Source organism: Pistacia vera, unplaced genomic scaffold (assembly GCF_008641045.1).
Source record: "Pistacia vera cultivar Batoury unplaced genomic scaffold, PisVer_v2 Contig698, whole genome shotgun sequence".
NCBI lineage: Eukaryota > Viridiplantae > Streptophyta > Magnoliopsida > Sapindales > Anacardiaceae > Pistacia > Pistacia vera.
The window spans coordinates 87,859-103,977 of record NW_022196554.1 but is presented as its reverse complement, the minus strand read 5'-3'; the positions used below and the strand labels follow the sequence as shown (position 1 = coordinate 103,977).

At 34.4% G+C, this 16,119-nt stretch overlaps 1 protein-coding gene across 1 annotated transcript; it reads left to right on the top strand.

Moving 5' to 3' along the window:
- The first annotated feature begins 9,667 nt into the window (after positions 1-9,667).
- On the top strand, positions 9,668-15,136 carry LOC116113999. Its single transcript, XM_031400149.1, has 3 exons — positions 9,668-9,692; positions 10,041-12,067; positions 14,777-15,136. The coding sequence occupies exons 2-3, from the start codon at positions 10,043-10,045 to the stop codon at positions 15,101-15,103; spliced, it is 2,352 nt and encodes a 783-aa protein (XP_031256009.1). The 5' UTR covers positions 9,668-9,692; positions 10,041-10,042; the 3' UTR covers positions 15,104-15,136.
- The last annotated feature ends 983 nt before the right edge of the window (positions 15,137-16,119 follow it).

Sequence of the window (16,119 nt, the reverse complement as noted above, 5' to 3'; positions counted from 1 at the left end):
TAGAATTCATCTCATTAATTATAGCATTATACCATAGCTTAGATCTACTACTTTCTATAGCTTGTGAAAACGTGTCTAGGTCATCTCCAACACCTATGTCGTAGCCAGAGACTCTTGCAAATACACTACAGAATCAGTAGGAATTATTGATTTCTTTGTTTTAGTAGATTGCCTAATGTTGTTTCAACAATCTCTTGTTGAGGCTATTGCACAACTGGTCTTTCATCTTGTGGTGGAGGTTATTCATAATGATCCTCTGAAACAATTTTAGTAGAACATGGATTTTGAATGATTGATTTTTCATTGTTCACCCTGCTTGGATGAACAACCAATCTTTTACTTGATGTAGAAGCATTATTTGTAACATCATATTTCTCATAAACTAAGTCTCTAGGTTGATCACTTCTACTGACCACGTCATTTTCAAGAAATTTGGTATTTCTAGATTGAACAATTCTATTGGAATGGTTCGGAAAATAAAACCTATATCCCTTGGATTTCTTAGCACATCTAATGAAATATGTAATGATAGTCGTGGGGTCTAACTTCCTTTCTTGATGATTATAAACTCTAACTTCAGTTGGACAACACTTAACGCGTAGATGCCTTAAACTCAGTTTCCAACCTTTCCATAACTCGAATGGTGTTTTGGGAACCACCTTAGTTGGAACCCATTTAATATATGTGTTGCTGTTTTAAGAGCTTCAATCCACAAAGAATAAGGAAGTTTATAGTTACTTAGTATACTCATTACCATATCCATTAATGTTCTATTTTTTGGTTTTCCTACACCATTCTGAGATGGTGTGCCAGGCAAAGTGTATTAAGCCACAATACCCTTCTTCTAAAGAAATTTAGTAAATGGACCAAGCGCTTGTCCTTAACTAGTGTATCTACCATAATATTCACCATCTCTATCAGATCTCACAATTTTAATTTGTTTTTCACATTGTTTCTCTACTTTTGCTTTAAATATTTTGAAAGTATCCAACGTTTCATCCTCATGATTAAGCAGGTAGAGATACAGATATTGTGAGTGACCATCAATAAAAGTAATGAAATATTTTTTACCACTGGAGCTCATGTTAGGGCAATAAATATCTGTGTGTATGATTTCTAAAAGTTTAGTATTCTTCCTGACACCTTTCTTATATTTGTTAGTCTGTTTTCCTTTAATGCAGTCTATACATATACCAAAGTCAATAAAGTCAAGAGTTTCAAGATCTACAACATTTACCAACCTTTTAATCTAGTTAATGAAGATATGTCCTAATCTTCGATGCCACAGAAAGGAAGAGTTTTCATCCATAACTATGCGTTTAATACCAACACTAGCATGTGAAGTGATCAAACTATAAGGAATATTATCAGTCAAATGAATTTTAAACAAACCATCATCCAACCAGATTCAACAACAAATGAGTTCTTAAATAAAGTAAAATAACTCCCATAAAAGTTGAAAGAGTATCCACATGGTACAAGTCTAGAAACTAAAATCAAATTCCAAGAAAGACTAGGAATATAAAAGATTCGTTTTAAATCCAAAATAAGACCAATACTTTTAAGTCTATAAGTTCCTATAGCTTCCACATGTGAAGGCATCATGTTTACTGAATAGATGTTGCATTCACTTCCCGTCGGTTTCCTTTGGTCCAGAAAACCATGTATGGTAATAGAAACATGGATTGTAGAACCAAAATCAATCCACCAATCATTATGAGAAACACAAATCATATTAGATTCATAACACACAAGAGATGTGAGATTACCTTTCTTGTCAAGCCATACCATTCTTTTAGGACAATCCTTCTTCATGTGTCCCTTCTTTTTACAGAAGAAACACTTGGTGTTGTCCTTATTTCTTTTGCTCTTAACCTCATGCAACTTGTCTTTCTCTTTCCATTTCTTGTTCTTGGTTGAAGTGTACATGTCATTTCTTGTCACTAGATGTGAAGTTTCATTCACTTCCTGAAACAATCTTTCTTCCTCTGAACACACATGGTAAAAAGTTCATTGATTGACCATTTTGCCTTTTGTGTATTGTAGGATATCTTAAAAGGAGTATAATGAGATGATAAAGAGTTCATGATATAATGCACCAGGAAATTATCATTAATCTCTATCCTAAGGGACTTCAATTGAGCAGCAATGTCCCTCAACTTTTCATTATGTGCTCACGAACACATTTATTATCGGTGAGCCTCATGGTTGTCAACCTACTCATAAGAGTGCTCCCTAATGCCTTATCTGATGTTTCAAATTGAACATGAATAACATCCATTAGATCTTTGACATTCTCACACATCGATATTGACCCACGAATACTAGTACTCATAATTTGAGATTTGATAAACATCATGCTTAAACAGTTGGATCGCTCTCATTGTTCATACAAAGCAATCTCAGCCTGAGTACTAGTGTCCTTAGGTGCAGGTGGCTCTTTCTTACGAAGAGAATAGTCAAGATCAATGCACCCTAAATGGAGAAGGACAACCTCCCTCCACCTTTTGTAGTTGTCACCACTCAAATGAGAAACTCTATTCTCAACCATCATCAAAGTTTGATCAACTATAGGTATATCAACAAATATGCTTACTAAATAAAATCATGAGGCATAAACCATCAACAATAATTATAAATTTACCAATGTAAAACAAATAACAAATCATAAATGAATCAATATATCATAAAATCTCTATGTGGGTAAAGGCATTACATATTATGATTCATTATCCTTTAATGATGAAACTAGAAATTATTAATATTTCATAATACCTATAGGCAAATTAAGAAATAAAAATAATTTTTTTTTTCATCCTAATTAGTCATGAAAATACAACATTCCCTATGGGTAAAATGATTACATTAACATGATTAACTACAAACCGATGTCATTAACTTTAATATGATCATAATAAATATCAGTTAATGCATATATTATTATAACTAAGATGTTGTGGCCACTCTCAAGTAATCAAACATATACGATCATATGACATTACATAATTATAACATATACTATTGCATTTAACATAATATCATACAAATTAAAGCAAGAAAGATTCATTTTTATGCATAATAGACCAGTACACTCCATAAAAACGATCACACGAGTTGTCATGGACTCCCATGCACCGCCACACACCTCCGTGACTCTCCTATGCATTGCCTTGCGCTCATACGCGCCTTCACACACCTCTCATGCACAACCACATGCTAGCATGCACCTCCACATGCACGCCTCATGCCATGGCCAAATCGGGTCAATTTGACTAGTTGATCGAGTTAGTTTGACCCATTTACCTAATTGACCGTTGACCTAATTTGAATCGTTGATTGGTTCGTTGACCCGATTTGACCTTAGATAAGCTTTGACCGAGTCGAGTTGACCCCCTTTGATTGTTGACTGGGTTGGATTGACCCAATTTAGATTGAGTCAACTTGACTTGCTTTGGACTTGATCTGGTTGGGTTGACTCGTGGACCTAGTTTGACCGGGTCGTCTTGACTCAGTTTCTGCAAATTTCAAACCCAGTTTCTGTAAATTTCTCAACCCAATTCCAGCCAAATTTAGCTCTAACACCACATGTTAGATCAATCATGTAAACCCACATTCATATTACTAACATGTATAAAGTCATTATTAACTATTCCAATAATGTTTTGCTTACAACTGAGTCATACAAACAGACAAAAATTACACAAAATTTATGTAAAATGAATACTCAATCCTTTGTTTTTGTTTATTTGTATGACTCAGTTGTAAGTATAGCATTGCTCTGACTACTCATATATATATATTTGTATACATATTTATCAAATGCAGCAGAAGTAAATCAATGTAATACTAACCTCTTGCCATAATGATTATTGTAGAACTTCTTTCATGTAAATTCTGCATTTTCAATCCTCATGCTTTTGTCTCCTCAAAGTTTTTTTATAGAGTCTTCCAATTAACTACAATTTTCAGTGTGGTGATTTTTTTGGGTTAAAATAACGTTAATAGGGACCTGTAACCTCTCCCACTATATATGTAGTTGTCTTTCCATCAAAGACAACTGCCTATGGGATAATGTAACTGCTCAACAGTTACCTATTTATTAAAACTACAGTTTANGAGATAGGAAAATAGTTCCAACGGTGAATATTCAGGTATGAATTGATTTAATTTTGCATCAATGATCAGTTTTAAGATTCTGATGGTGGATGTTGACTGAGACCAAGTTTTGTTATATTAATTGATTTCGATTTGAATTGTTTTTTTTTGTTTTTGTTTTTGCTAAGATTGTTTTCTGTTTTACTCAAAACCCCCCAACCTTGTTCACATAATATTAAATTCGGCTAAACACTCTTCGTGGGATCGACCCTTGCTTACCCTATTTACAGTTCAGTAGTTAGGTTAGGAAGGTTTTTAATCTTGGTTGCCTATGACACAAATGAATGAGTAATCAAAATTTGTTAGGGGTGTATTTGTAAACTTTTAAGGTATTTTTGTCATTTTTTAAACTAATATGGGGTAATTGATTTTTTATAGGGTACCCGGGAAAGGAATCGGAGCCTACATTTTAGGTTCCGATTCCTTGAATTTAAGAACCTGTACTATGCGGTTCCGGTTTCGATTCCTTTTTTTGGGAACCTGCACTGTGCGGTTCCAGTTCCTCTGAAAAATACAGGATACCCGAAACCGCTCACCCTTATCTTTTATTGTTGATTGGGTTGGATTGACCCAATTTGACCTTTGATTGAGTCAATTTGACTTGGTTTGATCCGGTTGGGTTGACCCGTGGACCTAGTTTGACCGAGTCGTCTTGACTTAGTTTCTGCAAATTTCAAACCTAGTTTCTGTAAAATTTCTCAGCCCAATTCCAACCAAATTTAGCTCTAACACCACATGTTAGATCAATCATGTAAACCCACATTCATATTACTAACATGTTTAAAGTCATCATTAACTATTCTAATAATGTTTTGCTTATAACTGAGTTATATAAACAGACAAAAATTGCACAAAATTCATGTAAAATGACAACTCAATCCTTTGTTTTTGTCTATTTGTATGACTCAGTTGTAAGCATAGCATTGTTCTGACTACTCATATATATCTGTATACACATTTATCAAATGCAACAGAAGTAAATCAATGTAATACTAACCTCTCGCCATAACGATTATTGTAGAACTTCTTTTGTGTAAATTATGCATTTTTAATCCTCACGCTTTTGTCTCCTCAAAGTTTTTTTTATACAGTCTTCCAATTAACTACAATTTTCAGTGTGATGATTTTTTTGGGTTAAAATAGCGTTAATGGGGACCTGTAACCTCTCCCACTATATATGCAATTGTCTTTCCATCAAAGACAACTGCCCATGGGATAATGTAACTGCTCAACAGTTACCTATTTATTAAAACTACAGTACATTTTAATGAAAAGTGCAAGACCAAATATGTAATTTTAATTAAATTAAAATTCTATGAACAACAACCCCAAACAAAACTTACGGAGTTGTTCTTTTTTTATTGTTTTTATTTTACTAAACACTTGACAGTAATTAGTTATACTTGACAATCAAAAGTTTTAAGATAAGTAAAGTATTTATTTTTAAAATTAATGTTGTCTATACAAAATTTTCTATATTTGTAATTTACTATTCTACCAATATAATAATTATATAATATTAATAGTTATAATAATATCACTAAATTATAATACAATTTTATAAATTATATTAATAATTACTAATATTTCTTGATAATAGATTCTCTATTTAATTATACAAAATATTATAAGCAGAAAAATTCATCAATGGATCACTAGAATCTAACAGCCAATATTTGGATTCCAACAAGTGGAAACTTAATTAAGAGTAAACAACAAGTTCCCACTTGGCAAGTTCCCACCCCTGGTTTCATAAACTCCAGATTCTCACATTTAAATTAAGAAAAAAATTGTTTAATATAATGGTTAAAGGGTAAAGTGGCCGTTTGCATTACATTAAAATTGAAATTTCAAAAACTTTTCACGTCTCGAATTTCTTTCACAAGCACCCTCTCTCTAAAACTCATTCTCTTTCGCCGCTTCTTTCTTCCTCCCTCACCATAGCCTCCCATTTCTCTCCCTAACCAGCAGCCACACTCCTCTATTCCTCCCTAACCCTTAACCAAAACCTAATCTCCTCTTTGGCACCGTATAGAGGCCTTGAGGCGGCCAAATTTGGCCTTCGCTTAGGCCAAAAGTAATGGCCAAATGGCTACTTTGGCGACTTCTTGGCCCTCACGATGGCCAAATCTGGCTGCCACAAGGCCTCCACCTACCTTACCTCAAAATAAATCTTCTTATTAGCTCCATACTTAAACTCATTACCCTTCATATATCTACTAATTCTACTTACCACATTATTATCCCCACTAGACCTTGATCCTTTGATATCCTCATCGTTAAATTCATAAGCAGACTACATGCCCTTACTTTTAGCCCCTTTCTCATCCCCATGTATAACCAACAACATCACCCTTAGTACCTACATTATCCTTACCATCTATATTCCCATCACCATTCCCATTAATATTCTGATTTTCATTCTCATCAGATACATCACTCCAATGGAACTCATCCTCACAACACTCTTCTAGGAGAATCTTTGATTGCTCATCAGTTGGTTCATCAGTAGGTTTCCTAGGGTTAGGTTATGGCAAAGCTTGCAAGGGTTCAATACTTTCTAAAGGTATTGCTTCAACAAACAACTTAATGTCTATTACACGGTTTTAAAACCCAGCCTGGCCCAGTCGGTTTAACCGGTACGACCGGGAACCGGTCGCTTAGCTGGGCCGATCAGGGTAGAAAACCGGAAATAAGAATTAACCCGTTGTGACCCACGGTTGAACCAGTGTTACTGTGGTGAACCATCGGTCCAGCCGGTTTTGTCACAAAACCGGGTTAACTCAAATTCCTAAATTCTAAGATTCAAATCCCTTTTACAATTTTCAATTAAAGACATGAGGCTAATCAACCCAAAAAAATAACACTAATCAACGAAGCCACTAGAAGAAGAGAGAGAATCCAACTTGAAAAAGAGGAGAAAAAACGAGAGGAGTTGAAACCCTAGGCCGTTGCTACTGCAGTGGCGATGGTGATGGAGAATGGTGGAGGTGCATATAATAGTGGCGGCACACGGCTAATAAGAGAGAAGAAAAATGAGGATTTTGTCAAAAAAGAAGAGTGAATGTGTTTTGGTGTAGAAGGCTTGCACCTTTTGATTAGAGGAAAGCTTAAGAATCGGAAGAGCTTCAAAAATTAAAACAGAAGAAATGAAAGATTAAAGAACAACAAAGAGAGCTGGAGAAAGAAGTTGTTAAAGCTTTCTCTTCTTCTCTACTCTTCTTCATTCCTGCAATCTTAAGGTGGGAGAGATTGAAAATAAATAATTTAATTTAATAAATAAAGAAGGTGTACTTATACTGCATTTAATGAGCTTTAATTGAAAATAAAAAACAAATATTAAATGTCCTTGAAAAAGATGAACACTGTATTGCATTTAATAAAAAACAAATAAAAAGTTGTTTGTTGGTGGACGTTTCGATCATATGAGAGGTGAGGGGGATAAAAAAGAAGTAGACAGAAAACATTGAGTGGGTGATAAGATCAAAATGATGATCTCATCGGTTTATCCGATTAACCTAGGACCCAGTCATTTGTCCAACTCATTGATCAGGTCGGTTTTTAAAACATTGGTCTATTAGCCCTTTTAACCCATATTGCTGGAAAATAAAAGCTACATCGTGATCATTGTCTAATAAATATTTCTTCTTAGACAAAGGTAACCTAGCTTCTATCATAAGCTTTTTATCAGGATAAAGGAATACTTTCTTGTTTTTCTCAATCACACATTTTTTAATGTCCTTAATCAACACTATATCTACTAAATTCATCAAGGTCTACATTTCTAATCTCACAATCAATTCCAAATAACCAAAATTTCAAATTAAACATTTGTGGCTTCATCTTATAGAACACAAATGTATAATAAATTAGATAACATCTTACTGTTTAATACAATACAAAACTCAATCATGAATTCAATACCAACAACCCTATATATACTAAATTATAAATACAATACAAAATATCATCATCAAAGTACATACAACCAACAACATATACATCATCATCAATGAATACATTTTTTAAATAAAAACCTTAACATGACATAAACCAACTAAATTAGAACCTTACATACAACCCACAGCATATACATCATCATCAATGAATACATTTTTTAAATAAAAACGTTATCATGACATAAACCAACTAAATTAGAACCTTATTTTTCTTTCTGTTTTCACTCCAATAGAACTTGGTTCTTCCTAAGTCACCCATTACACAAAGTTATAACCTAATTTGGACCAACCCCATGTCAAAATCTTTTCAAATATTTAAAATATACCCACTAATTCATTCAAAAATAAAAGCAAAAAATATGAACACAAAATCTCATTTCATCACAAACAATATAAACCAAACAATAGAAACTTAACAGATAATAGTTCAATTAAAAAAAAAAAGATGAAAAAGAACATGTTGAAGAGCATTACAACCAGAATCGACATGAAAGACACTTTATAAACCACACACATAAACATAACTCGATTTTTTTACAAACCGTAACATAGAAGGCATTGAACCAAATCATACACTATTCTACTACAATAACATATTAGCATGCAAAAATCTAACCCAAGAAAAGCCAAAAGATACCCCCAACCATACATAACCCAAGATAAATCAAACCCTAACACAAATAGCGAGCTGCTTCAATGCCAAATTTTGAAAACCTATTTTATAGATTAAAACCTATCCCTTCCCACACTTTCAAAATACTCACATTATTCATCAGTTTCTTTTATTTTCTTTTTCCAATTTTAAGTCAAAACCAAAGTTTCTTTTTTAAACTACGGGGATCAAAACGAGTAACCTGGATTTCGTGTAGTGTAGCCGTGATCAGCCTTCATCATCCTAAGATCCAATGTTCAATGAGTCGTCGTCTTCAATTTCCAGTCACTGTTTGTCCACTGTGGTCATTTCCCACCGATTTTTCTTTTTTACTAAGGTTTATTTACAGAGAATTATGGAAAGTCATTCACTTGTAGGACAAGTGTCAAGCATTGAGGCGAAGCTTCCCATGGAAGCTTCGCTACACGAACTAAGAAATATATTTTTAAAATTTTAATTTTTTCAACTTTTAGTGAATTTACCATCATGCCCTTCTACAGTTAACGGACACATCTTAAAAATGGGTGGGAAATTGTTTTTCTCAAAGTTCATGGGTGGAAAAATGTAATAATGGCAAACCTTAGGTGGGAAAATAAATTTAGAATTCTTTTTTATATCTTAATAATAAAATCGATCTTAAACAAATTAGCATAATCTCTTGCTACAGTGACCAAAGTTGTTTTCCTAAGAGACCATATTATCCTTCATTGACCAAATCCAAAAGCATCTGCGTCTCTTTCCCCCATTGTCAGAAGTCACTCGGCCAGTCTCCTAAGTCCTAAGAACACACTAAAAAAACCCTAAAAACATTTTCCCAATCGTTTGAAGTTTGCGCTCGCATTGTTTAATACCGAAGCTTTGGCTGGTCCCGAAATTTCAACTTCAAACCTTGCACAACCCAACAGTCGAACTTGGTCTGTACTCAGGTATGCATTTCACTAGTTACATACCCTGGAAATTCTGTTTGCTATTTCGGGTTTTGATTTTTGCAAGGATTATTTCTCTGGATTGTGTTGTCTTTTGAAAGATTATGGGGCTTTTTTGGTTATGTACGCAAGGCGTTTGATTAAACGTTCAGGACAACTTTTTGATGATTCTTGGCTTTTTTTGTGATATTTTTAGTTCAATTGAGTTAGTTGCTGCTAATAACTATTCTGTGGGGGATTTTGAATTTTTGGTTTTTTGTTAACGTATGGGACATACTGTTGCATTTTGTCAAGTATTAGTTAGTATATTGGTTGGATATTTGACTTATAAACTTAACTTTGAAACAGTTATGGAGAAGTATTTCAAAAGAAAATTGCCACCCAATTTTGAGGAAAATGGCGATGTTTCTAGACAAAAGAATCTTCAAATTGTTTTGCCGGAGCTTTCTGTAGATCCTGGTCTACAAAAAAAGCTTCAAATTGGTTTCCCGGAGCTTCCTATAGATCCTGGTCTACGGCCTCGAATTTCAGATTATAGTTGTAATATTCGGGATGAAGTTAGGAAAGCATATTTGCTGAGGGGTCCTTGCCAGCCTAGAGGCCATGATTTTCCATTCAAGAAGTTTGGGCAAGTGTCACGACGGTTTGTCCCTGCTTGGTTTGATGAATATCCTAATTGGTTAGAATACAGTGTAGCAAAAGACGCTGCATTTTGTCTTTGTTGCTATCTCTTCAGGCCACAAGTTGGTGAACAAGGTGGTGGTGATTGTTTCATTGGTAGAGGGTTTTCAAATTGGAAGAAGAAAGAAAGATTTAAAACTCACGTTGGAGGTCCCAACAGTGCACATAATGTAGCTTGGGGTAATTGTGAAGCACTGATGAAGCAAAACAAACATATCCTGACATGTTTCTCCAAACCAAGCTTGAATGCTTTAATCGATTGTCTTCGATTTATATTAAGGCAAGGGCTTGCATTTTATGATAATGATGGATATGAAGATTTAAGCAATCAAGGCAATTTTGTTGAACTTCTAAGATTTCTTGCTAATTATAATGAGGATATTAAAGTTATTGCTTTAAAGAATACTCCTGAAAGTCTTAAATTGAGATCACCTGAAATTCAAAAAGACATTGTGAGTGCAGCTTCGATTGAAACCATAAATGTTATTGTTCAAGACATTGGTGATTCACTATTCTCTATTCTAATTGATGAGGCTCTTGATGCATCAATGGAAAAGCACATGGTTGTCATATTTCGTCATGTAGACAAGAAGGGACAAGTTATTGAGCGTTTTGTAGGCCTTGAACATGTTACGAGTACATGTTCATCACTTAAGATAGTAATTGATAAGCTATTCTCTAGGCTCGGATTGAGTTTGTCTAGGTTGCGTGGACAAGGTTATAATGGGACCAGTAATATGATGGGCAAGTTCAACTTGCTTAAATCACTCATTTTGAAAGAGAATGAATGTGCTTATTCTATTCACTGTTTTGCTCATCAACTTCATTTGTCTATTGTGGCGTTGGCAAAGAATCATATTGAAGTTCAATCTCTCTTTCATGTGGTAGCTAATGTGGTGAATATTGTTGGAGCCTTGCGGAAAAACTTCGATCTTCCTCATGAGAAACTAGCTCTTATAGTAGTTGAGGAGTTCAATAGTGACAAGCTTTCAAGTGGAAATTGCCTAAATCAAGAAACTACTTTAGAGCGATTTAGAGACACGTCTTGGGGTTCATATTATGATACTTTGATGTACATAATCACAATGTTCTCATCCATAATTGATACAGTTGAGTTGATTGCAGATGATGGATCAATCTCTGAGCAAAAATGTGAAGCAAATAATTTGTTAGAGATGATGCAATCATTTAATTTTGTTTTTAGTCTACATTTGATGAAAGATATATTGGGACTTACAAGTGAGTTATCACAAGTATTGCAAAGGGGAGATCAAGATATTGTGAATGCTATGAAGTTGGTTGGTTTATGTAAGCAACGACTACAAATGATGAGGGAAGGTGGGTGGGATTCTTTTCTCTGTCAAGTTTCTTCTTTTTGTGTCAAACATAACATTGATGTGCCCTACATGGATGATATGTTTCTACCTTTGGGGCAGCCACGACGTAAAGCTCAAGAGATCACAAATTTGCATCATTACCGTGTTGAGCTATATTATGCCATTTTAGATATGCAACTTCAAGAGTTGAATAGTAGTTTCAACGAGGTCAACATTGAGTTGCTTCTTTGTTTTGCATGTCTATGTCCAAATGATTCATTTGCTGCTTTTGATAAGCAAAAATTGATACGGCTTGCTGAATTCTATCCAAAAGACTTTTCTGCAACGAAACTCATGGCACTTGAGATTCAACTTGAGGTTTACATTATGGATATGCGCTCTAGTACTGAATAAAATCGATCTTAAACAAATTAGCCTAATATCTTGCTACAGTGACCAAAGTTGTTTTTCTAAGAGACCATATTATCCTTCATTGACCAAATCCAAAAGCATCTGCGTCTCTTTCCCCCATTGTCAGAAGTCACTCGGCCAGTCTCCTAAGTCCTAAGAACACACTAAAAAAACCCTAAAAACATTTTCCCAATCGTTTGAAGTTTGCGATCGCATTGTTTAATACCGAAGCTTTGGCTGGTCCCGAAATTTCAACTTCAAACCTTGCACAACCCAACAGTCGAACTTGGTCTGTACTCAGGTATGCATTTCACTAGTTACATACCCTGGAAATTCTGTTTGCTATTTCGGGTTTTGATTTTTGCAAGGATTATTTCTCTGGATTGTGTTGTCTTTTGAAAGATTATGGGGCTTTTTTGGTTATGTACGCAAGGCGTTTGATTAAACGTTCAGGACAACTTTTTGATGATTCTTGGCTTTTTTTGTGATATTTTTAGTTCAATTGAGTTAGTTGCTGCTAATAACTATTCTGTGGGGGATTTTGAATTTTTGGTTTTTTGTTAACGTATGGGACATACTGTTGCATTTTGTCAAGTATTAGTTAGTATATTGGTTGGATATTTGACTTATAAACTTAACTTTGAAACAGTTATGGAGAAGTATTTCAAAAGAAAATTGCCACCCAATTTTGAGGAAAATGGCGATGTTTCTAGACAAAAGAATCTTCAAATTGTTTTGCCGGAGCTTTCTGTAGATCCTGGTCTACAAAAAAAGCTTCAAATTGGTTTCCCGGAGCTTCCTATAGATCCTGGTCTACGGCCTCGAATTTCAGATTATAGTTGTAATATTCGGGATGAAGTTAGGAAAGCATATTTGCTGAGGGGTCCTTGCCAGCCTAGAGGCCATGATTTTCCATTCAAGAAGTTTGGGCAAGTGTCACGACGGTTTGTCCCTGCTTGGTTTGATGAATATCCTAATTGGTTAGAATACAGTGTAGCAAAAGACGCTGCATTTTGTCTTTGTTGCTATCTCTTCAGGCCACAAGTTGGTGAACAAGGTGGTGGTGATTGTTTCATTGGTAGAGGGTTTTCAAATTGGAAGAAGAAAGAAAGATTTAAAACTCACGTTGGAGGTCCCAACAGTGCACATAATGTAGCTTGGGGTAATTGTGAAGCACTGATGAAGCAAAACAAACATATCCTGACATGTTTCTCCAAACCAAGCTTGAATGCTTTAATCGATTGTCTTCGATTTATATTAAGGCAAGGGCTTGCATTTTATGATAATGATGGATATGAAGATTTAAGCAATCAAGGCAATTTTGTTGAACTTCTAAGATTTCTTGCTAATTATAATGAGGATATTAAAGTTATTGCTTTAAAGAATACTCCTGAAAGTCTTAAATTGAGATCACCTGAAATTCAAAAAGACATTGTGAGTGCAGCTTCGATTGAAACCATAAATGTTATTGTTCAAGACATTGGTGATTCACTATTCTCTATTCTAATTGATGAGGCTCTTGATGCATCAATGGAAAAGCACATGGTTGTCATATTTCGTCATGTAGACAAGAAGGGACAAGTTATTGAGCGTTTTGTAGGCCTTGAACATGTTACGAGTACATGTTCATCACTTAAGATAGTAATTGATAAGCTATTCTCTAGGCTCGGATTGAGTTTGTCTAGGTTGCGTGGACAAGGTTATAATGGGACCAGTAATATGATGGGCAAGTTCAACTTGCTTAAATCACTCATTTTGAAAGAGAATGAATGTGCTTATTCTATTCACTGTTTTGCTCATCAACTTCATTTGTCTATTGTGGCGTTGGCAAAGAATCATATTGAAGTTCAATCTCTCTTTCATGTGGTAGCTAATGTGGTGAATATTGTTGGAGCCTTGCGGAAAAACTTCGATCTTCCTCATGAGAAACTAGCTCTTATAGTAGTTGAGGAGTTCAATAGTGACAAGCTTTCAAGTGGAAATTGCCTAAATCAAGAAACTACTTTAGAGCGATTTAGAGACACGTCTTGGGGTTCATATTATGATACTTTGATGTACATAATCACAATGTTCTCATCCATAATTGATACAGTTGAGTTGATTGCAGATGATGGATCAATCTCTGAGCAAAAATGTGAAGCAAATAATTTGTTAGAGATGATGCAATCATTTAATTTTGTTTTTAGTCTACATTTGATGAAAGATATATTGGGACTTACAAGTGAGTTATCACAAGTATTGCAAAGGGGAGATCAAGATATTGTGAATGCTATGAAGTTGGTTGGTTTATGTAAGCAACGACTACAAATGATGAGGGAAGGTGGGTGGGATTCTTTTCTCTGTCAAGTTTCTTCTTTTTGTGTCAAACATAACATTGATGTGCCCTACATGGATGATATGTTTCTACCTTTGGGGCAGCCACGACGTAAAGCTCAAGAGATCACAAATTTGCATCATTACCGTGTTGAGCTATATTATGCCATTTTAGATATGCAACTTCAAGAGTTGAATAGTAGTTTCAACGAGGTCAACATTGAGTTGCTTCTTTGTTTTGCATGTCTATGTCCAAATGATTCATTTGCTGCTTTTGATAAGCAAAAATTGATACGGCTTGCTGAATTCTATCCAAAAGACTTTTCTGCAACGAAACTCATGGCACTTGAGATTCAACTTGAGGTTTACATTATGGATATGCGCTCTAGTATTGAGTTCTTGGAGTTAGAAGGGATTGGTGATCTTGCAAAAAAGTTGGTTGAGACTAAAAAACACAACGTTTATACATTAGTTTATTCTCTGATTTCATTAGCATTGATTTTACCAGTTGTCACTGCCACCGTAAAGAGAGCATTTTCAACTACAAACTTTGTGAAGACTCAATTGCGAAATCGGACGATGGACCAATGGATGAATGATAATTTAGTTGTATATATAGAAAATAATGTATTTAAAAGCATTGAAAATGAGGCTATCATACAGCGCATTGAGAGCATGAAAATGCGTTGAGGATGGTTGTAAATATGATAAATTTAATTACTATAACAGAAATTAATGTTTGAATTTTATTTCTTTTTCTTTTCTATCATAATTTCGTTTATCCAATTAGCATTTGAAGTTGTTCTACTAGAATTAATTCTCGGCTCTGCCCTTTATAACTATGTTTAGTATATCAGTCTATGTATTGCAATGTTTTTGATGATATTTGATCTTTCATGCAGCTTTGTTTGAATATAATGTATGACAAAGCTAAGAAAATATTCTGATTTTTATCTTGCCGAATTTCATACTAGAAGATATTCTTATACATTCTGGTTGTGATCTTGCCTAATTTCATACTAGTAAATATTCTTTTATATTCTGATTGTGATCTTGCCTAATTTCATACTAGTAAATATTCTTTTATATTCTGATTGTAATCTTGCCTTATTTCATATTAAAAATATTCTTATACACCTCAGTTCTGTTTTGCTTGATAAAGGATTCTTGAGTTTCTTATAGTTGACCTTTTAGATTGTTTCCATTCTTTAAAATAAATGGTGAAATGTAATTGTTGTCAGGTTGGAGGGATGCCATATTGGCATGTTGTTTCAGATGCTTTCGATGGAGCATTAAGGTTTCAAGCTCCATTGCAATAGCACTTTTGTGTGATTTGGCATTTTCTTTTTTATATTGGATCTGTTAAGAAACCACTTCTTTTAGAGGCATAGCTTGCTATTTTGTTAGTTTCATAGTGATTTGGTATGTCAGCTTGCTGGATTTCAAATTTCCAAGTTGCTTTATGGGGTACCCTCCTGCCTTTAATTTCTTTAAAATCCAATCTGATTCTGTGATTGCTGCTAATGTTAAAAGTTTGTGTCAACGCCAACAATTGGCTTTGGTTTTTGGATTACGATGAAGACAATTCTTTTTTCTCTCTTTCTTCTTCTTTTTTTTTTTTTTTCCCCCTTTACCTTCAAACTGGGTTTATGTGCAGCTGTTATATTGAGGGACTGAATAAGGCATTGACAAAAAGTGAGTTATAT

Bases quoted from the DNA above. Each gene is read 5' to 3' on its own strand.
- LOC116113999 (XM_031400149.1), top strand. From the start codon at position 10,043: ATGGAGAAGTATTTCAAAAGAAAATTGCCACCCAATTTTGAGGAAAAT. The intron at 12,068-14,776 runs GTTTACATTATG...ATTCAACTTGAG, and splicing joins CACTTGAGATTCAACTTGAG to GTTTACATTATGGATATGCG.